Source organism: Vulpes vulpes, chromosome 8, assembly GCF_048418805.1.
Source record: "Vulpes vulpes isolate BD-2025 chromosome 8, VulVul3, whole genome shotgun sequence".
Classification (NCBI taxonomy): Eukaryota; Metazoa; Chordata; class Mammalia; order Carnivora; family Canidae; genus Vulpes; species Vulpes vulpes.
The window spans coordinates 41220455-41243161 of NC_132787.1; the positions used below are offsets into that span (position 1 = coordinate 41220455).

General features: G+C 51.0%; 1 protein-coding gene across 1 annotated transcript in view; it reads right to left on the reverse strand.

Moving 5' to 3' along the window:
- Positions 1-22631, reverse strand: part of TEAD4 (TEA domain transcription factor 4) — a 65604-nt gene extending 42973 nt beyond the window's left edge. The window contains exons 1-2 of the mRNA XM_072766236.1: positions 22391-22631; positions 21725-21820 (exon numbers count right to left, since the gene is read on the reverse strand). Of these exons, the coding sequence (XP_072622337.1) occupies positions 21725-21820; positions 22391-22546 (252 nt within the window). The 5' untranslated portion in view covers positions 22547-22631. The remainder of the gene's footprint in view (positions 1-21724; positions 21821-22390) is intronic.
- Between the last annotated feature and the right edge of the window lie 76 nt (positions 22632-22707).

Sequence of the window (22707 nt, forward strand, 5' to 3'; positions counted from 1 at the left end):
TTATGAAGACAATAACAACAATGATTATGACTAAATCTGGTCACATAATGCACACTCATGCACGCATGCACACACAAGTGAAAACCATGTTTTTGACCCATAATTTCAGAAGGTACTTTGATAAAATTCAAAACCCAGCCACAATAAAAACCCTTAACAAACTCTAGAAACAAAGAAATGTCCTTAATGTGACAAACGGTATCTTCCCGAAACCCACTGTGATATTGTGATTTATAATAAGAAATGTGTATTTGGTCTTTGCCCTAGTTTCTAGCACAGAGCTGCTAAAGCCTTGGGATTTTCTAAGTGATGAGAGCGATAAAGGTATCTTATTATGTGAATGTGGTGACTTTTGGAATGCACCTAAGAATGAGGGCTGGTGACCAGGAGAACCAACCATGTAATTAGAGGGCTGGAATCTTCAGTCCCATACCACCAGCTCCTCCCCCCAAAAAAGTCCAGGAGAGCGAGAGGGACTACATGTTAAAGTAACTGCCAATGGCCAGTGGTTTGATCAATTGTGCCTATGGAATGAAGCCTCCATAAAAACCCAAAAGGAGAGGAGCCAGAGAGCTGCTGAGCCAGTGAACACGTGGAGATATGAGGAGAATGGTACATACTTAAAGAGATCATGGAAGTTATATGCCCTTCCCCCAACCCTGCCCTAAGCATCTCTTCCATCTGGCTATTCCTGAGATATTAACTTTCATAATTAACCAGTAATCTAGTATGTAAAGTGTTTCTCTGAATTCTATAAGCCACTCTAGCAAATCAATAGAACCTAAGGAGGGGTCATTGGAACCTCAAATCTTGCCACTGGTGTCTGGGGTCAGGGAGCTGTCTTGGGAGACTAAGCCCTTAACCTGTGGGATATGACTACCTCCAGGTAGACAGTGTCAGAATCGAACTGAATTGTAGGACACCCAGCTCATGCCGGAGACTTGGTTGGTGCGAGAATGTCTTCAGCCCCCACCCCAACTCCACTCTAACACGTACACGCTGGGATTGGTGACCAGAACTTTTACCTGCACAACACATACTGAATAAACACTAGAAGAATTACCTCTAAAGTCAGAAATAAGATAAAGAATGCTCACTTTCAACATTTATACTCACGCTGTAATAGAAGTCGTAGCCAACACAGGAGGATAGGAAAAGAGATGTGAAGATTAGAAGAAGTAAACTGTCATTGTAAGGAATTATGGTAGAAGACTGAATGAAAGGATTTGACAAATTACAATTACATTCTCATAGATCAGAAATAAGGTATTAGACAATATAATTTTTAAAAGCATTCCGTTAAAAAAAGTATTCCATTTAGAAACTGAAATCATAATTCACTATTGATCAATCTAACAAGAGATGAGGCCTTTACAAAGAAAATTGTAACTGTTTTCAAAGACAGAGAATATTAAATAAATGGAGAGGAAACGGTGTTCATGGATGGGAAAATATCATAAAGATGTTGAATCTCTATTTAAAAAAATCATAAGTTCAATGAAATTATGACTAATAATCCCATAAGATCTTCCACAGAACTTAACAAGCTAAATCTCAGAACACAGGGAAAAACAAAGACCATTCTCAAGTTGTCTTAACTCATTCTCTTTACTCTTCTTTCTTCTCTTTGGCCCCCTATTTCACCAGACCCATTCCCTAAGTGTTTTCTTCAAGGCTCTGCCCTGACCTCTCCTTTTAAACACCCATTCCTAACCCCTGGGGGATCCCCACCCATGGCTTATACTCCCATTGTGTATTTTTGATTCGCAAATCTGTATGTCCTTCTTGAGTTTAGCTATATCCGGCACTGCTTACCAGGCAGGCCCAATCAGACTTCTCCAAAACTCTTCAAATTCAACACCTCCAAAATCAAATTTTCAGCTTGCCATGGAGTCCTGCTCCTCCTCCCCCTCAGGTCTCTCAGGAAATGACACCACCATCTACCCAGAGGCCAGAAACCTAAGAGGTATTCTGACTTTTCCCTCTTATCTCCCATAAATAATTAACTGCATCCTATCTCCTCAAAGTCTTCCTGAAACCACTTCTCTATCTCAGAGCTCTCCCTAATCCAAGCTAATCTGCTAGTCCTCACCTGGGTGACTGTGCCAACCCCATGTAGACTACATGATCTTTCATGGCAGCCACAGTGTGTTTTATACAATACAAATGTGATTGTGTGATTCCTCTACTTAAAATCTTTCAATGGCTTTTCCATGATCTTAGATAAAATGACACACACCACAGTAGGACTTTATAAGGTCCTTTTTTTTTAAAGATTTTATTTATTTATTCATGAGAGACAGAGGGGGGGGGGGTGCAGAGACACAGGCACAGGGAGAAGCAGGCTCCATGAAGGGAGCCCGACGCGGGACTTGATCCCGGGCCTCCAGGATCACACCCTGGGCTGAAGGCAGTGCTAAACCCATGCCACCCGGGCTCTCCCTATAAGGCCCTTCATCAGCTGATTCCTGCTCTCTGGCCATGCCTTTCATGCATCTGCACTATCATCTATACTTTCTTTGTACCCCCAGCCCCAACCCCCAAATGATACCCCCAACATGCCAAGCTCATTATCCACACCTAGAAGTGCTGCCTGCAGCCTTCCATCCCATCCCTCTTTCACCTAACTCATCTTTAAAGCCCAGCCAAAATGTCACTTCCTCTGGCAGGATGACCCAAACCTCAAGTCTGGACTAGGAACTCCCCTCTGTCCTCCAACAGATCCCCACACTATCTATATCTGACCCCCGAGCTCCCAGGAAGGACTGCCTCCTTCAAAGTACCTCAGACTCCATGAGGACAGGGATTGTTGTCTTTCTCTACTTAAGTCCTTAGCACACTGCAAAATGAGGGGGAACAAAAGAATGAACAAAGGAGTGGATGGATATCTGCAAAGTGGCCTTTGTGAAATAATGAGTTCTCTGTGGGGAGAATGAACTGTGCTGTGTTTAGTGTCAGGAAATCAAAAAAGATATCAGTAAATGTCTGGACTTTGGCACACCAGAGGGAGAGCTGGAGTTGTATGTTAATCCCTTTGGAATTTATTTTGGAGGTTTGCAAAATGAAAGTGTAATGTCTGGGAGTCAAGAGACCGCCTCTGGTTCCAGTATTACAAGCAACTGCGACCATGGTCAAAGTCACCCATTTCTCAGACTGGGATCTAAAGTCCTTTACGTCCTACAGTGTCTGTGGCTCACACTCCCTGCCCAGACCCTCCACTTCCTCTAGGAGCTTTCCTAAGTAGCCTTTAGATGAACCACCCAGACTTTCACCTGTAGCTTTGTTCAAAGAAGGAGAACTGATCTGCCATGGACAGATATCCCATATGCCAGTCGACAAGATCAGATGTTAACTAGTACAGGGCCTGACACAGAGTCAATGCTCAGTAAGAGCTATATTAATTGTCACCATCATTATCTAAATTACAAATATTGCCTCATGTGGAAGGTCTAAGGTCCTAAGTGGACCTAATAGACACATATACCTTAAGCCTTAATGCCTAACATTGATCAATGTTAACTAATTAATAATATTAAGGTTTTCCATGTCCTGGCTTTAGCCTAGATTCTCTTTTGAGACCCGGCACTAAACACAGATGAATACCCAAGAGAGGCAGAGGTGCTATGGAGGCCAGAAAGGAGTGAGGCCCAACTTCCCTGAGACTACACAAACCCTTCTGAGAACCAGAGTCTCTGGGCCCTTCCTTCATTGGAGCTGAACTAGACCAGCCAGTTGAAGTAAGCAGCTTCAGTCCCTGTAGAAGTTGGGCCCAAGACAACCACCAAACACCAGACCCAGGGGGAAGCAGAGATTCATGTCAGACACTGCCTCATGAGTGAGGTCTCTGAGGTCCTGTACTTCATGTTCCCAGGATTGGGTCTGACCCAGGAAAGGGAGGGCAGGGGGTCACCCAAGGCTCCAGGCCACAGGATTTGTTACTGAAATGGAGTTGCTCCTGGGCCTGTGTGGCCCTGCTGCCCCCAGGCCATAGCCCTCACTGGCTGGCCTCTCCCAGCCTCACCACCCATGGCCCCAGGCCTGGCAGCTGCCTCCCCTCACCTGGCAAACCTCCCACACAGCCTAGGCCCTGCAGCTAGTAGAATGGAGGCTCAGCCAACACCAGCCCAGAGAAGGATCCCCACTCCTCCTCCTTCCCCTCAGCCTCCACACTGACCCCCATGGGCCTGCCAGGACGAGAGCAGGAGGTGAAGACAGATGGCAGAGTTACGCCTGGGCCATGTGCCATGAACAAAGGAATAAAAATAATCCTTGGCTGGGCTTCCAGAGCCTGGCTAGAAGGCTTCTGGTTCTGTCCCCAGCCCCACCCAAAAGCCCACCAGATGGCCCACCCAAGGCAAACTCCAGGCTCATACAACACTCAGCTCCACCCTCAGGTCCTCAGATGCCAGTTATTCAGGAATGTTCAGAAGAAGTAGAACTTCAATTAAGATCTTTATGATAAACTCCTCAAAAACATGTTCAGGACAGAAAGGGAATCATGATCCCCAGGTTATAAATGAAAAAAACAAAGCTTGGGGAGGACAAATGACTTGCCCTGAGAAAGTGGCAGGACCAGATCTCATCCCCTCTAGTCCTGTCCCCTACCCGGTCCAGAGCTGTATCCTCAAGACTTCCACCTCTTGCTTCCAAAGCCCACCCCTCCTGGATCCTTCCACGGCCATCCGTGATCACGAGGCTGCACTTTCTCCCTCTGGCTGGATTTCCAAGATACAACTCAACACAGGACAGTGCCCGGTCTCTGTTCACCTGCTTCCCCCACTGGACTGTGAGCTACCTGAGCACATGATTCTTTCTTATATATTAGCACCCTCCCCAAGTCTCCTGGCTCCATACAGGGAATCGGGATAGATGTTATCCTACATTACGTAGCATCAGTGATCCCCCCAATTCCCTTTCCTCAGGCGAGAACAAATCTCCCACTCATTTCCTGTTATCACATTACCTCTTAACTTGTTGAAGGTCAACTCATGTTATAACCTCTGCCCTGTGCTCCTGACCCCAAATCGGAAGGGATAGAGACTAAAGCTCAGAAAGTTTCCAAGATTCTCCTGGTGTCATCCAACATTAGGGAGAGACAATTCAGAGAGGGCCTGAGACACCTACTTGGTTATGGGGTAGAAATGGTTCTCTCTGCCCACCCCTCCCGGATCAGATTCCAAGAGCTCTGGGATCCAGGCTAAAGGTTTCAACTCTATCAGGCTCCTCATGACCTGTGATGCCTCAGCACCTGATGCTTCTCCCCTGGGGCCCTTGGAAAGAACAACCACCTTCATCCCAATGACTCCTTACCTGAGAAGCTGGGAGAAGGAGAAAAACGGGATTTCCTTCCTGGAGACCCATTCTAATCTTCCACCATGAGTCTCAGAGGTATAAAGACAGAGGAGGCAGGGAGAGTAACTAAAGTAATCCAGGGTGGGAACAGATCCCCTCCTGCTTCAGTCCTACACATGAGTCCTTATTCAGGCTGGTGAACTTATCTGGAAGGCTCGGTTACCAAGGTCAATGGGATTATGTCTCTGAACCAGGTGCTCTGCCCAATCCAAAACAGCTGTGGTTAGACACCCTCTCCGCTGGATGGAATATGGCTCTCCCATATCAATACACTTCACAGCAAAAACAAAAACGGCCCCTCCCACCATTACCTTGGCCATTGCCCCTGGACTAGACTCTGGAGCCTGGGCTCAACCATACAAGCACCAACAGGAACTGAACCACACTGAAACACAAGTATGAGATACAGACCTCTGGGCAAACTCCTGATCTGGGGTGGGGGGGTGGGTATGTATGTCTCTAAGCCTTCACTGCCCTGACCTCAATACTTAACAAGAATGGGAGGGGCAATCAGGACAGCAGACTCCAGACTCATTCCCATCTTCCCTTCAGCCCCCTTGGTCTCCTCGGCAAGCCCCGAACCCAAGTTTACTGCTTAGGGTGGGCCTCTTCCCTGACACCAGTCCATTAACAAACATCTGCTGAGGGTGGGAGAAGTGGGGCGGGGGGAGAGGAGGGTGGTCATTCAACCAGGAGATGAAGAAGGCTGGGGACCTAACATACAACATGGTGACCATAGCGGGTAATACTGTATTATTGTAGAATTGAAAGTTGCTGAGAGTAGAACTTAAGTGTTCTCACCAAAAAGATGTGAGGCAACCGATGTGTTAGTTAACTAGATGGGGGGATCCTTTCACAACGGCATAGGTATATCAAATCATCACAATGCAGACCTGAGCTTACAATTTTACTTTTAATTTCATTTAATTTACTTCAATAAAGCTGAAATTTAAAAAAAGAAAAAAAATACTTTTGAAAAACCATCTGAGTACCTATTCTTGGACCAAACACCAGAGAAGGGGATTTGGGCCCTCAGGGGGTTTGGCCTTTGGATGGGGGACGGGAGGCTAAGTGCTGCAGGGTGTGAGTGGCTTCGGTGAAATCAGGTACAAGGCACACTACCTGGACCCCTCTGCTGACTGTTCCGTGGACCACAGGGCAGGGAAGTAGTCTGATGCTACAGCATGCGGTACTGAAGTTCAGTGTGAAGACCAGGAGGGAAAGGGAGCAGCCCTGGGAACGACCAGCAAAGGGGAGCTAGAGGCACAGAGACCCCACAGCCTCCAGTGAAGGTCCCAGCTGGGAAAGGTGGGCATGTCAAGGTATGTGTGAAAACCCCAGAGGGGAACGCTGCCCTCTACTCTACAGGTGAAGGGATGGAGGCCCTAAGAGGCCAGAGGACTTGCCAAAGGGCCCCAAAGCTAGTTAAAACTGGGACCAAAACCAAGCCTCAACCCTGTGCTTTTTTGCTCCACAATAGCAACCACCATGGCCTTCATCGGGATGCCCCTCGAAGTGCAGGGAGAGTTGTTTCCTAGGAAGGAGGGCAGCAGGTGACTCACATGTGCAAAGAAGCAGGTTCCCTGGCCAGAAAGATTCCTCCCTCCTATTTTCATGCCTGAAACTTCACCATTAGGGTTTTAGCCTTAATGAGTCTTCATTAATTAATTCATTCATTCATTCATTCAAAAACTGCATATGGAGCACCTACTCCATGCCAGGCATTGGGCACAAGGTCACAAAATGACAGAGTCCCATCCTCATCATCCTTCAGCCTATGGGGTTGGAGGTCCAGAGTTCCCTGTGAAGAGGCAAGTACAAGTCAGTCCCTAGTATTCACAGAATACTCACAGATTCTGTATTTGCAAATTTGCCTACCCACTAAAATTTGGAAGCCCCAGATCAGTACTGGCAGGGCCTCTGTGGTTATCTGCAGACACGCACATGCTTTGCGCCACCAAAACTGTGAACTGCCATCACACACGCTCCCACCTGAGGCAGAAAGCTGCAGTCTGCCTTCTGGTTCCAGCTCTCACACTATAAACAAGTGTTCTTTTCATGGTCTATTCAGTGTCATCTTTTTCACATTTTTGTGCTTTTTTTGTTTCTTAAGATTTTATTTATTTATTCATGAGAGACACAGAAAGAGAGGCAGAGACACAGGCAGAGGGAGAAGCAGGCTCCCTGCAGGGAGCCTGATGCGGGACTTGATCCCAGGACTTTGGGATCACACCCTGAGCCAAAGGCAGAAGCTCAACCACTGAGCCACCCAGGTGCCCCTGTGCTTTTTGTTCTTGATTTTGCAATTGAAAATGGCTCCCAAGTACAGTGCTGCCTGGTGTTCCTAAGTGCAAGGCTGCAGTGTGCCCTACAGAGAAGATACGTGAGTGTGATAAGCTTCATTCAGGTGTGACCTACAATGCTGCTGGCTGTGAGTTCAATGGTAATAAATCAGTGACATGTATTAAAGAAACAAGGGGTCTTTGAACAGAAACACATATAAAACAAGAGTTCTGAATTAATCAATTTAGAACATCACACTAGATACTCTTAGGGACCTAATCCCAATCCCCTAGAAGCAGTGGTGCAGCATCTGTTAGTCCAGCGTGCTCGGTGACTTTACAGAACCTAACTACCACACATCCTAAGAATCAAGCGCACCCAGGGAGGGTAACACATTAAACAATTACAGATGAATATCCTGGGAGGAGGGGGCAGGATTTTAAAAGACCCTGAGCCCAACGCCCTGGGAATGCAACAGCTAACAGAGACAGAAATGTCAAAAGGTGGAAAGAGCTCAAATGTCCGTGCCAAAGAGGTACCAGCCTGGCAAACAGGCACACAAAATGTGGCAAACCCACACAATGGAATATTACTCAGCCGAAAAAGGAATGACGTTCTGGCACATGTTGCACTGTGGATGAACTGGAAAAACATATTAAGTGAAATAAGCCAGTCACAAAATGACAAATATTTTATTCGTCTACTTACTTCACAAAATTTTTTAAGCGTACCAGGAGACAGAAGGGGAAAAGATGTGGTCAGAAATGGGAATTAGGAGACACTGGAAAGTGGCCTGTTTATAGCTGAAAATGAAAAAAGATAGCAGTGTTTGGGTCACAGGAGGCGAGTCCCTAGGGGTGAAAGGAGGGAGAGGAAGCGAAGGATGAGAAAACAAGTGGGTAGACAAATGGACCTCCATGCACTGAGCTGAGCCATGTCCTCAGCAAAACTGGCCGCAGTGTAAGTTTAGGAGGCTGGCCAGAGTTTGTGGGAGGCCTGAAGTAATACATATATATAACAAATAATATTTTTATTATGCAAATAATAAAACCACGCAAAACCTAGGTATCCCAATGCCACCCCCCAGAGCAGCCTCCCTAGCAGTGCCTTGTCCTCCATTAACACACACACACACACAAGGCTCTGGGAAAAGTATGGCACGAGCCCGATCCACTGAAGAAGCTTCAGTCACATGATCTGAAGGAAAATCCACCTCTCAACCAGCTATGAGGCCAATCAGGAACTTGTTCTATCAGGAACCCCCCAAAGCTTCTGTTTCCTGATCTCTCAAAAAGAGAGAAGAAGCCTGGCCTGACAGAGATGAAAGGTAGAGACAAAATAGGTAAAGAATCAGGAACACAGTACAGTAGGCCTGCACCCCCCCCCACCACCACCCTCACCAACCTCACAGTGTGAAGACACTTATCACACCTTGTTCATTGACAGGACAGGGGGAGGGAAGAGAGAAAAGGCAAAGCAGGACCCCGCCCTCCCACCAGTGTGTCAGAAGGAATGAGTCACAGAGAGCTGACCTGCCAGGCCAGAAGAGGGGTGTTATGGGGCAGAGGTGCCCATCTGGGCTCCAGAGGCAGAGGCCTGGCTCAGATCCTGGCTGGGCCTCCAAATGGCCATTATCCTTGAGCAAGCTATTGACCTCTCTGAGCCGGTCCCCCCCAAATACATTCCAGAGGCAATAATGTTATCTCCTCCTGGGGCTGCAGTGAGGACTGAGTGTAATCGTGTGTCCCATGTGCAGACACAGAAGCTGGCTCTCAGGAGGGCTCTCAAGCATTCGTGATTCTTGGCAGAATGACAGCAGGGGGCAAGGCAGGTAGGAGCCATTCCCTCTGGGACGCACTGGAGTGGAGAGGGGCAAGAGGAATGAGGGGCACAGGAGGTAAGGGCAGAGAGGGGGCAGCTGGTGGGACAAGCCTCAACAGGGAGGGGCAGTGGATAACTCAGACATGAAGAGGGAGATAAGTGGATACAGCCTCAAGTCCTCCGCCCATTCCCCAGAACCCCCAACCCCAGGGGACAGCAGGAGCTGGACCTGGGACTCTGCCCCAGATACCCACATCCTTGGAAGGGGCCTGGCCCTCACACATCCAGGAAGTGGGTCATAGCAAATGGGTGGCCCTTGGCCTCCACTCCCTAGGGCTGGCCCCAGAGCCATTAAAGGGGCTGATGAAGTGGTGATAGGGCTTGAGGCCTGAGTACAAGACCTGCATAGAAGCCCCTCCAAACAGGCCCTCAAAGGAAGGCAAACCTGGCTCCAGGCTCAGCCTCACCACAGATTCACTTCCCCTATCTGGACCTCAGTGTCCCCACTCACACAAAGAGAAGGTGGGGAGAGTAGAATATCATTCAGAGATAAGAAGAAATGAGCTACCAAGTCACTAAAAGGAATCCTAAGGGCATATATTGCTAAGTGCAAGTCAATCCAAAGCCAATCTGAGAAGGCTACACACACACTATATGATCACAATCACAGAACATTCTGGATAAGGATCAATGGGGGGATGTGCGGAGCACAGGGCATCTTAGGGCAGTGAAACTATTCTGTATTATAGTGTAATAGTAGACATGACATTCATATTTGAATGGGACTTCCTTCAGGATTCTAAAATAAAGCAAAGGTCACGAAAGTTCTAGAGAGGCAGAAGTAATGAACCAAACTAGTTGACTTCACTTTAAGTGGGTCTGTCCTATGAAAATTCAGATCTCAAAGTAGATCCCAGAACTCGGGAGTCTTTGCCTAACATACCTCCTCCTGAATCCCATCAAATCGTGATTTCCCCTGGGCACTGACAGAACCAACTTCCTGACGTGAGCCCATGAGCCTGATATGCTGCTCAACAGATGCTTGTTTTCCCCAGCCTGGGGTGGGTTTGCCCCAATCAGCTGCTTTACATGACCGTACCCTACCCTGCCAGGACCTGAGGCTATGACCACACTGGGCCCCAAGCAGCACCAGGCACCAGAGCTGGGGGCTCGGGGTGCACACCCTGCCCAGGCAGGAGCTCTCAGAGCTGGGGGACAGCCCCTCAAGGGAGCTCTGGGGAACCCACATAGTTCCTGAAGGCCTCTCTCCACCTGTAAACCCTCATCGTCCCTGGAAAAGGCCAGCCCCCAGAAAAGAATGAAGGGTCCAGCACCTGGACAGTGCCATGGTTGCCAGGACACAGAAGCAGGGACAGGCTAGACTGGGTTTGGACAAGAGGCAGGAGGCAGTACCTATTCTAACCTTGGTTATCTTGCACAGACCTGTTCTTCTGCCTCAGAGCCACCCTGCCTGGACAGGGACAGAGATGCAGACTGCACTGCTCTGGAGACTGTAATGACCCAAAGCCCTCAGACCCTAGGCTGAGGTCACCATCACAGAGGATCCACCCTGACCCAGAAATCTCACCACACCGATTCTCTATCGCACCAGGCACACACCTACCCAGTGGCTTACCCCTGCAGGCCCAATAATCACCCCACGTCCCATTCCAGAATGCATGGTCATCCACTTTGGAAACAAGGAAACATGTAATTGGTTGATAACCAGACTGGGCACAAGCATTTGTTGTTCTAGATAGGGCTGGCCCAGCCTGAACCAAGAGCCATGAGGAGTAGACCAGGTACCTAGCAAACCAAGAAGCCATCTGTGCCTATTTGGAAGCATACTTTATGGCAGAAGCTATGCCAGGAAAAGAACTTCATAGAAAGCCCTGTCCCTCCTCCTCCTCTTTTCTTTTTCACAGGTCATTCTCTAGGTATTCCCCACCCCCTGCCTCACCTGGGTCCCCAAAAAGAAAGGCCAAGGCTCAGGACATCCAATTCCTTCCTTGCTTTCAGAGTCCCGCACACCCACCATCTTCTGGAGATTTTCTCCTTAAGTGAATTTTCTCCAAAAATGTGTAAATCGCACATCTGACAGGGGACTTGTATCCAGATTAGAGAACTCTCAAAACATAACCATCAAAAGAGGTAATAGGCCAAAGATTTGGGTAGACATTTCATCAAAAGAGTTGTATAAAAAAATGTTCAACATCACCAGCCATTAAGGAAATGCAAATTAAAACCATAATGAAAAAAAGAACATATTGAGATGCCACTACACAGCAATTAGAACGTCAAAGAAAAAAAAAGCCAACAGTACCAAGTTGCTGTTGAAGATATGGAGCAACAGAAGTCTCCTGCTTTGCTGGTAGAAATGCAAAGTGGTATATGTGGGCAAACAGCTTGGCAGTGCCTTCAACCACACATACTACCGTGTGAACCCATAATCCCACTCCTGGGTACTAACCCAAGAGAAATGAAAGCCTGTGTTCACATAGGAACCTGTACACAGATGTTGACAGCAGCTTTATTCAAAATCAACACAGGCTGGAAACAAGCTAAAGCCCTTCCACAAAAAAAAAAAAAAAAAGAAAGAAAAAAAAAAAGCCCTTCCACCAATGAATGGATAAGCACACTGCAGTACAGCCACATAACGGAACACTACACAGCAATAAAAAGGAACGGGCTACTGATAAACGCCACTGGATGAGTCAAGGCATCATGCTGAGTGAAAGCAGAAGACCCAAAAGCTACATACTGTACGAGTCCATCTGATATTCTTAAAAAGGCACAATGACAGGAGTGGACAGATCCATGTCCTCAGGGGATGGGCAGCAGGAGGGAGGGGGACAAAAAACCAAGGGGTGGCAGCATGAGGGAATCTTTGAGGGAGATGGAGCTAGGGAACACCGAATGCTTTGCATTTGTCAAAACCCATAAAACAGTATACCAGAGAGTAAATTTTGCCGTGTGTGAATTTAAAAATGAATTTTTTAAAAGTCCTCCTTTTCTGCCCAGAGGACCTGGTTCAAATCCACCTCACTCATAAAGCCCAGTTACCTCTCCTCCTCTAATTTCATGACCATGACTCTGAAATCACTTTTTCCATCTTTCCCCTGTATTTCTCCCTCCCTCCCTGTTTCTCCCCCCACCTCTTGCTCTGGCAAGAGCGCACACACACACAGCTACCCAAACCCTACCCACCCTTCAAAGCCAGCCCAAGTGCCTCCTCCACCAAGAAGCCTTCCCTGACCCCTCACAGCCCCATTAGAATGAATCCCCTTTACCAGGCACCCCCTCAGCACTAGTTTGTGCTTCTAACCAGCCCTTCTTCAATCTTGTGGGCTTTTAGCATTTGCTCCTCAGTCTGTCTCCTTGCTGGATTGCAAACTCCCTGAAGACAGGGACCAGGCCTTCCATTCCACATTTTGCCCACTGCTCCTGGCACAGTGCCAAGCACATAGTGGGTGCTCTGTGACCACTGTGGAGTGTGGCTGAGGGCAGGTGCAGGTGGAGGTGGAGGAGGCTAATGCCAAGCGAGGCAAGCTGGCAGTGCTGGGGCTGGCAGAGTTCTCAGGAGGGTATCAGAAGCCATTAATACAGCTCTGCTTCCTCTCTTGCATAAGCAGCACGACTACTGCTTAAACCTCCAAGTGCTGGAGGTGACCTCAGCCCCATTCCAACATGAGGTCATGCAATTTATGATGGAGCATTTTGGAGGATGCTTCTGCTTCTTCCACACCACCAAGCCCCAAGCAGGACAGATGCTCAGGACACACCTGTTAAAGGATCAGACCCTGTCTTTTTTTTTTTTTTTTAAGATTTTTATTTATTTATTCATGAGAGACACACAGAGAGAGGCAGAGACACAGGCAGAGGGAGAAGCAGGCTCCAAGCAGGGAGCCCGACGTGGGACTCGATCCCGGGTCTCCAGGATCACTCCCTGGGCTGAAGGCAGTGCTAAACTGCTGAGCCACCCTGAGCCACCCGGGCTGCCCGGAACCTGTCTTACTTATCATACAGGTGCTGACATTTCTTCCATTTCCAGAAGGTGGGCCTCCTTTTCAGCAAGGGTAGATTAGGTCCATCTGATCTGAAGGCAATTTCATATTGTAGAATTGTGAGGTACAGGCACAGCCTACACTTAGGGACACCCCAGGATTGGGTTCTTCCCAGCATATCTAGCCTCCTTCTTACAACTTAGCCTGTCCAGAGTTTAAGGATCATTCATGGGTCATTTATATGATAAACACTCATATAGTGTTTAATATGTGCCAGGTAAGAAACTAAGCACATTGCAAATATTTACTAATTTAACCTTCACATCAAACATATGAAGTTGGTTCTATTATTTTCCTCAACTTGCAGAGGGGGCAAATAAGACACAGTGCAGGTAAATAACTTGCCCAAGGCCACACAGCCTGATAAGTGGCAGAAGAGGGAATCAAACCTAGGCAGGCTAGCTATAAAGCTGTACCGTCCAAACTCTAGCCACCATGTGGCCATTGAGCACTTGAAGAACAGCTAGTACAAATCAAGATGTGCTGTTAACTGTAAAATGTACCCTGGATTCCCAATACTTTGTATGAAAAAAATATAAACTATCTCATTAGTATTTTTTTTTTACTACTGATGGCACATTTAAATATTTTAGACATCACTGTTCGATATATTATTAAAATTCATTTTACTAATTTGTTTTTTACTTTTTAAAAGTATCTCCTAGAGAACTTAAAACTACCTATGCGACTTACATTATAGTTCTAGTAGGCAGTATGGCTCTGGAGTCTGTGCTTTGCAGCCACTACCCCACGCGGCGCTCCTCTTCCCCTGCCCCAGCCTCAGGGTGCAGCCTGTGCCTCACACCTGCTCATTCAGCCTGTACAAAGGTAATAGGGAGCCAGGCAATAATTCCTACAACTCCCCATTCTGTCTCCTTCAACTGCTCAGATGCTGCCTCTTCCCACCCCACATCTCTCCACCTTGCCCCCAGCTTTGGAGACAGCTTATCTTTACCTCCTCCCAGCAGGAATCTCAGAATTTCAAGGTGGGAAAAATCTCTCCCTCAACACCTAGGGCAATCCCTACCTGCAATCCCCACCTGCAGCACAGGCAGGGGGACCACATGAATGAGGTAGAAGCCCTACAGGTCATCTGGTGCAGTTTCCCACCCACTGCAGAAACCTCCTCCAAAGCCGCCCTAGCAAGCTCTACCTACACCGTTCTACACCATGAAATTCCGTAGGTCTATGTAGTGCTACAGTGACTTCAGATCACATGGACCTGATCTGTACTCCTGCAAAGACAGCCTGCCTTCTGGCAGTGAGAAATGACAGCAGAGGATGGGACAGGTTCCGTCCGACCTCCCATCCTCCTCCTTCTAAAACACTCATAACACAGAGCACTCACAATATCAGCATGCTCAGTACTTAACAGGCCAGGGTGTATCCACCCTTCAAAACTAGACACGGCTCCCAACATGGCCAGAGCACTGCAGAGCCTACTGGACTAAGGTCTTCCTTCCTCACCACATCACAGGCCTGCATAGGCTCAGGATTTAACGGGGCAGTGGGAAGAGTCATGTGGACCTGGGTTCAAACTCCAACACTAGAATTCACCTCTGTGTGACCTTCCTCCTTTCTGTAAAGTAGATTTTAAAAAACAAAACAGAATCAAACCAGCAAACCCTATCTCATAGGGCTGCCATGAAAATTAAACGAGGTGATGTAGGCAGAAATGTCTAGAATTGGCACCTGATAGACACACGTAATAAATGCTCGTTTCCCTTCCTCTTCCTTCATCAACCAAAACCCCAAGTTTTTTCCCCTAAGAACTGATAGGAAGTTCCTATTCTATACATACTTAAATGCAGGATTTTATAATTAAATCTATTCAAGTTCATTTGAAATTAAGTATATTTATTTACTTAACATTACTCAATGTCAGGTAATTTTTTAATGGCTAAAAATTGAATACAGCTTTCAAAAGTGTTTAATAGTGTGCAGTTAAAGGAATTACGGTATATTCATATACGGTAATATTATCCAGATCCTTCTAATTATGGATTTAAATTATGTTTTATGATATGGGATATTACTTACTATATAGTATTCAGTAGGAAAAAAAGGATAGAACATAATTGCAATTATGTTAAAATATATAAATTTGGGGCACCTGGGTGGCTCAGTGGTTGAGTGTTTGCCTTCGGCTCAGGTTGCCATCCTGAGGTCCTGGAATCGAGTCCCACACTGGGCTCCCCGACAGGGAGCCTGCTTATCCCTCTGCCTAGGTCTCTGCCTCTCTCTATGTGTCTTTCATGAATAAATAAATAAAATCTTTTAAAAAATAAAATATATAAACTTATTTGCATGAACACAAATTTGGAGGGATATATACCAAAATATTAATTGTGTTCATCCCTGAGTTGTGGCATTATGTACCATTTTTTTCTTCTTTGATTTTGAATCCTGGTTCTGTCATCCAATATGCTTGTTATCCTAAACACCACAAAACTGACAGAGGATGAAACCAAAATGAGAGCTCTGTGGCCCATCAGTAGAGACCTCCCACCCCCAGTGGTGACATGAGCTGAGTATAAGCAGCCAGGGCAGCCTTTCAACCAGCTACAAATCTATCTTACTGCTGCAGCAGCTAGATCTTATTTATTTCTCTTGAACCCAAGAAAAATCATGAGACTCAAAGTCCTTACTAAACATTCTTCCACCTTGACTAGATGATGTTTCCAAGACCTGGCAGAGTGACTGTGTTAGCAAGTAACTCTCTCAATGCCATTCTGGAATCCCCTCGTCAATAAGCAGCTTACCAGCCTGCCACTTCCAGGATCTTGTCACATTATGGAAAAATAAATCAGGACAGCAGTTATTATTTTGCCACCCTTACCTCCCCCACTCTCATTTGTCAGGACTCCTCCTAGAACCTAGAGTGATTCTGTACTCATTCCTGCAGCTGCAGGACCCCAAAACCTGATGTGTAAGAACCTGGCCACCTGAATTTACAAAAGGCAACTCAGTGCAATGTCTCCCTTCTCCCAAAGCCCACTCCTCTGCTCCCGAGCATTCTCCCCAAGTCCGTTCTCTCCTTATAGAGAGAAAGGCAAGATAAGCGTGCTCTGCCTCCAAGAACGTTCCACCACATGCTTCAAGCAGGAATCTCCCTCTGCCTGTTCTGGTTGTCTTCTGGCTCTGACTGCAAAAAAAATCCCTTTATGTTGTCCAGCTGACCCAGGCCTGTTGCCTCCCCACCCAGAGCTCTGCCTACTGAACAAATTGCCTCCCTCGTCAACTATTACTTAAGGCTCAAAGCCAAGATGGAGATCAGCCAGGAAGAAACAAAACTAGCCTTTTATCCCAGCCAGGACAATTCACGAAGACCTCTCAAGGGCTTGAAGGGAAGGGGAATTCATGGTTCTGGCAGGAATGAGCTTGGCATATGCTGACGCTGGCAAACACTTTTACTGGGAAGACACAAAGCAGACTGCTCTACCAAATAATGGGCTCTAAGCAGCTCAGGTTTCACTGTGAGTCAAGGGCCCCCTTGGAAGGACAGGCCCACCCTATGTGTCATCAGCCCTCCCCAGTGCCCTTTGCACTGCCCCCAACACCCTGCCTTTCCTTTTGGCCGGATATGCAATCTCATCCCACAGGAGGGTCACCCTGCCTTAGCACAGCTCCCATTTCCTGCCCATGGTGACTCCTCTGAAGTCTATTGTTCCTATGAAGTTTGGGTCAAAGGAAGCTGGGTCCCCACCCATAGGGGCCCGCCTACCCTTAGCACCGTGATGGAGCTGGCCCACACTACAGGGAGCTGGGCCCACCCTCCTGCCTTTCCAGGGGCCTGCTTCTATTAAAGGCAGGAGGCTGTGGGCTTCTATCTCAGGGACTGGAGCTCCAGTGGAAATGTTCCCAAGCAAAGATCCAATCGCTACCAGCTGAAGGCCGCAGGATCCTATCACGCAGGAGGTGATTAGAATCTCCCTAATATCTAAATGGAAAAACCAAAAGCAAGGGAAGAACTGTTGTTTCAGAAGAGGTCAAGGCAAAGCTGGAATTAGAACACAGAGTTGGAGACTGCACTGCCCAGTGACAAAGCCCTGCCCCCACCTCCACCTGGGCCCCTGCACTGGTTAAAGCCCCAGAGGAAGGAGGGGGGGCATGGGAGAGCAGCTGTTCAGCTCCAATTTCAGAGCTTTAAAGGGAGCTGTCGTCCAAACCCCTGCCAACAAAGGGTCATGGGGGGCAAAGCAAGACAGGCAAGGTAAAGCCACCCTTGCAAGCCCTGAATTTCCCGCTCCCCTCAGACTGACCTTAACTATAGGAAAGGCCATGGAGCAAAGCTAGTGACCCATGTCCTCCACTTCCACCAAGAAGGAGGAGAGGAGCCACTGATGAGGCAACAAGTATTGCTCTAGGAGGGTCACCAGTGCAAGACTCCAGAGTGGAGAAGCCAAGGGATGTTGCGACATTTGCATCCCAAGAGATTGAGAAAGATAGGGAGACCCTTCTCCACCTGACTGAGTAATGTACAAACCGATGAGGAAAAAGGAGGTACATTTAAAGACCCCTTGAGGGCCCCCTCCAAAGTTGGCATTCTCCGACTACAGCTCTGTGCTCTCTGCTTGGACGGAAGGGAATATTACTACCTCCTATCCAAGACTCAAGATGGGAGATGTGACCAAGCCAGACTGTTCCAGCCTCCACACTTGTCCGATGAGGGTTGCTAGGCGGTCCAAGCATCGGGACCCACAGAGGAGGAGATAGAATGCGAAGTGAGAACGGAGTGGACTCTAGTCTCAGTTATGACTCACTGCAAAAGCAAGTTACTGTCTCACTAGGGGCTCAGTTTCCCCGTCTTTAAAATGAGGGCATTAGGGACGCCTGGGTGGCTCAGTGGTGAGCATCTGCCTTTGGCTCGGGGCATGATCCTGGGGTCGGGATCGAGTCCCACATAGGGCTCCTTCCTGGGAGCCTGCTTCTCCCTCTGCCTGGGTCTCTGCCTCTCTCTCTGTGCCCACCATGAATAAATAAATAAAATCTTTAAAAATAAATAAAATTAGGGAGTTAGGGGTGCCTGGGTGGCTCAGTCTGTGAACTGTCTGCCTTTGGCTCAGGCTTAGGTCATGATCTTGGGGTCCTGGGATGGAGCCCCACATCAGGCTCCCTGCTCAGTGGGGAGTCTCCTTTTCCCTCTCCCTCTGTCCCTCCCCCTGCTCACGCTGTCTTTCAAATAAATAAATAAGATCTTGAATGAATGAACAAAATGAGTTAGATGCTAACATCAGTGTGTCCAATGACATCCAGCAGGTTCACCCTGGCATGACAAAACTGCTATCAGAGGAAAGGACTTGTGGACCCTGTGCTCCCCAGACAGAGCCTTGCCCCCACCTCCAGATGGGCCACTAGCCATCGTGTGTCTAAGGATGAAGATCATACAGGTCTCGGCCTATGGCAAACACTCATTTCATGTTTGTTAAGTAAACACAAATGACAAATGAACAGGGTTTGTCAAAGGATGTTCAGAGAAGTTCTTAGGAAAAAAGAAGTCCTTTCTGAAATAAACTGAGGAAACGCTGGCTGCTGAGTCTGGAATGGGCCATGCTCTGTGCTAAGCACTTGGCAAACACTGAATTTTCACAACAAACATTCTGGATAGATATTAACTACCCCCTCCCATATTACTCATCAGGAAACTAAGCCTGAATGCCCGCCTTAACAGTCCTAAGTGACTGCAAGGATTTGTGAGGCAGTATGTCTGGCCCCAAATCTGTACTTGTCTATTCCATCAATGCTGCCTTTAGACCCGAAGCCCTCAAAGCCCCAGCTACACACCTGGTCCCAACAGGTGAGAAGGTGAGGTGGCTCCCACCAAAACATCTGCACCCTCAGGGTGCACAGAGGAGCAGCTCCCAGTCTGTACCCCTGTGGGTGTCTTTTTTTTTTTTTTTTTTTTTTTTTTATGATAGTCACAGAGAGAGAGAGAGAGAGAGAGGCAGAGACATAGGCAGAGGGAGAAGCAGGCTCCATGCACTGGGAGCCTGATGTGGGATTCGATCCCGGGTCCCTAGGATCGCACCCTGGGCCAAAGGCAGGCGCTAAACCGCTGCGCTACCGGGGATCCCTCCTGTGAGTGTCTTGTTCCTTTCTTCCAAGAAGTCCTCAACATTATGCTCCCATCAGCTTGTGCTTGTTGTGGGAATGAGGAAAGAGGAAAGCAGTGGCAGCTGTGCCTGTGCCCCTTACCAACACCAGCACAGGCTGTCACTCCTGCCAACCTCCTGGACAGTCATGGCTCCCTCCTTACGCAGTTCCTGCCTCAAAAATATTTCATATGGTAAAACCCAAAAGAAAGAAAGAGAGAAATGGGGAAACTGAGACACCCAGGAGGGTCTTCCACAGGTCAACTAGCAAATCAGAGGCAGCCCTGCTCCCCCACCCCCAGCTGGCACTAAAGCATGCACCCAGCTGCTCCTCTTCCTTCCCACAGCAAAGTGTAGAGTGATCTAGCAAATCGTAAAGAATTAGGAGTCTTCCATGTGATTGCTGGGTAGCTAGTGCCAAGGAAAGCTGGACCAGCAGAAGGTAGTTCAGGCTGGTATACATCCATTCTCCTTGTCCTTGGGGCCAACGAGAAAAGCACTGGTCACACACCTCTCAGGATTCAAAACCGTCTGGAAAACATCCCCAGTCCTCACTATCAACAAGCCGTCCCACCACCGCAAGACAAAGGTCTCAGCTTCCTTTAGCCCTTCTACCAGCGCGCTCTCCTAGAGCGGTTCAGGCAAGAGCAGGCCCCACTGTCCCTCAGAAAGGCCGCTGCCTGGGAGAGGCAGGTGCCCGCGGCTTCCTTCCAGCTCTGCCCAGTCCAGGGCGAATGGAGCGCGGGGCCGCACACTCCAACAGCCACAAATTACTCCTGCACGCATCCAGCCAGGGACACGGTCCCTTGCCCACCGTCAGGCGGGGTGGGGGGGGGACAGTCATGCCCAGAACCTAGTGCCTCCCAGAGATGCACACGCAGAGCCCAGAGCCGCGGCACTGCACAGAGCTCAGAGACACTCGGACTTTCGGGGAGCACTGTTCTCGTGGAAACACACTCACGTTCAACACAAACAAACACGCCTACTGGCAGCCACGGTGCGTCATGGGGAACAGACAGCATCCTCACCGGCACCCGAAGCCGGGGAGACGGGACCGTCGGGCGGTCCCAGGACCCCGCAGCCCGCCGCCGCGTGGGACCGCGCCCCCTTAACGCACACGGGCGGGGAGCCTGTGTGCCCTGCACCGTGCGCGGGGGTCCGGGCGCGCTGCCCCGGGCCGGCCCCCGCCGCGGACGACGGCGGCTCCTCCAGCCCGGGGGGCGGGCCGCGCGGCTCCTGCACCCGCGCGAAGCCCGGCGCGTCCTGCGTCCCGCCCGCCGCCAGGCCCGCGCTTCCAGGCCGCCAGGGGCCCGGCGGAGAAGGCTGGGTCTCTGGGACCCCGCCCGCCGGCCCCCGCCAGGTGCCCCAGTCCCCGCGCCGCAGCCTTACCGGTCCCAGGGCGCGGCGGGCGCGCTCGGCCGGCTCCACGGGGTCCGCTGGGCGCCCGGCGGGACCACGGGGGCCGCGCAGGGGGCAGGGCGGGCGGCGGCCGGAGCCCACCCCGCGCCGACCCGCACCCGCCTCGCCGCGGGGGCTGGCGCGCCGGGCAGAGCCGGGCAGGGCCGGGCAGGGCCGGGCAGGGCCGAGCGGAGCCGAGGGAGCCGAGGGAGCGGAGCGGAGCGGAGCGGAGCGGAGCGCGCCGAGGGAGGAGTTTCCCAGAATGGGACTGACGGGAAAGCACGGAGCTCCCTATTCCTGGAGGAGTGAGTCAACGGGAGGAAGGGAGCGCGGGGCCGGCGGCGGAAGGGAGGCGGCGGGGGCGCGGGCCGGCGGGGCGGTGCGCGGCGGGAAGGCCGAGCGGGGCGCACGCGGCCGAGGGGCCGGCGGGGCGGGGCGGGGCGGGGGGCGCGGCGGGGGGCGGGGGGCGCGCGGCGGGGGGCGGGGCGGGGGGCGCGGCGGGGGGCGGGGGGCGCGCGGCGGGGGGCGGGGCGGGGGGCGGGGGGCGCGCGGCGGGGGGGCGCGGGGCGGGGCGGGGGGCGCGCGGCGGGAGGCGCGGGGCAGGGCGGGGCGGGGGGCGCGCGGCAGGGGGCGCGGGGGGCGGGGCGCGGCGGGGGGCGCGGGGGGCGGGGCGCGGCGGGGGGCGCGGCAGGGGGCGCGGCGGGCGCCACTTACTTGGGGGACGCAGCCGCGGGCGGCGGGAGCCGGGAGCCGGGAGCCGGGAGCTCGGGCCCTGCCCGCCCCCTGGCCTGGAGTTTGAAAGGAGGAAGCCTGGAATGTGCGGAATGAGGACTGGAATGAGATGCGCGCAGCTGAGGGAGCGAGGGAGGGAGGGAGGGAGAGGCAGGGAGGGGCGGCCCTGCCCCCGGCCCCTCGGGGAGGAGACTGGGCGGGGGGGGGCGGCGGGGCGGGGCTCGCGGGGGCGGGGGCGGGACTCGCGGGGCGGACCCCCTCCCCCTCCCCTCCCCCTCCCCCTCACCCCCCGGCTCCTCCGCGGCTGCCCCGCGCGCTCCCCCTGCGCTCTCGGGCCGGCGCTCTCTTCCTGCTCCCGGCCCCCCCGCCCCCCGCCCCTGCCTCTCCCGCCTCTCCCGGCCGGGGCTCCGACTGGGTGCCCCAGGAGCCCGAAGCCTCCCTCGTGACCGGGGGTGGGTCCCTGGGGGACCCTGGCACCCTCGGCGTCCCCGCTGCCGGCCGGCGCCCCTCGCACGCGTCCGCGGGAGGCCGGGGAGGGGCGGGCGCCCGGCGCGCAGGAAGGGCTGCTCCCCGCTCGCTCCCCGCTCGCTCCCCGCTCGCTCCCCGCTCGCTCCCCGCTCCCTCCCCGCTCCCTCCCGCGGCTCCCACCGGAGGGCACCGCTCCGGCCGCCGGGAAGCAGGAACCAGGTCCGCCGCCAGGGCCCCCACGCGTGCCCCCCGGCCCTGGCTGCGCGTCGTGGTCGTCTGTCCCTTGAAGATCTGTCCCTTCCAGGACTGTAAAGCACACGGGAGACTCGCCTCCATTGAAGTCCATGTGGCTCAGGGAGACACCGTGAGAGCTCAGGAACTCGATGAGTATTTATCCGGCATATGCTGTGTCCCCCAGATGCTGTGAACACAAAAATGAAAATAAGATCCAGCACCTGCCCAGCTAAAGAGCTTAGCTTTAGCTGGCCAGACTCCGT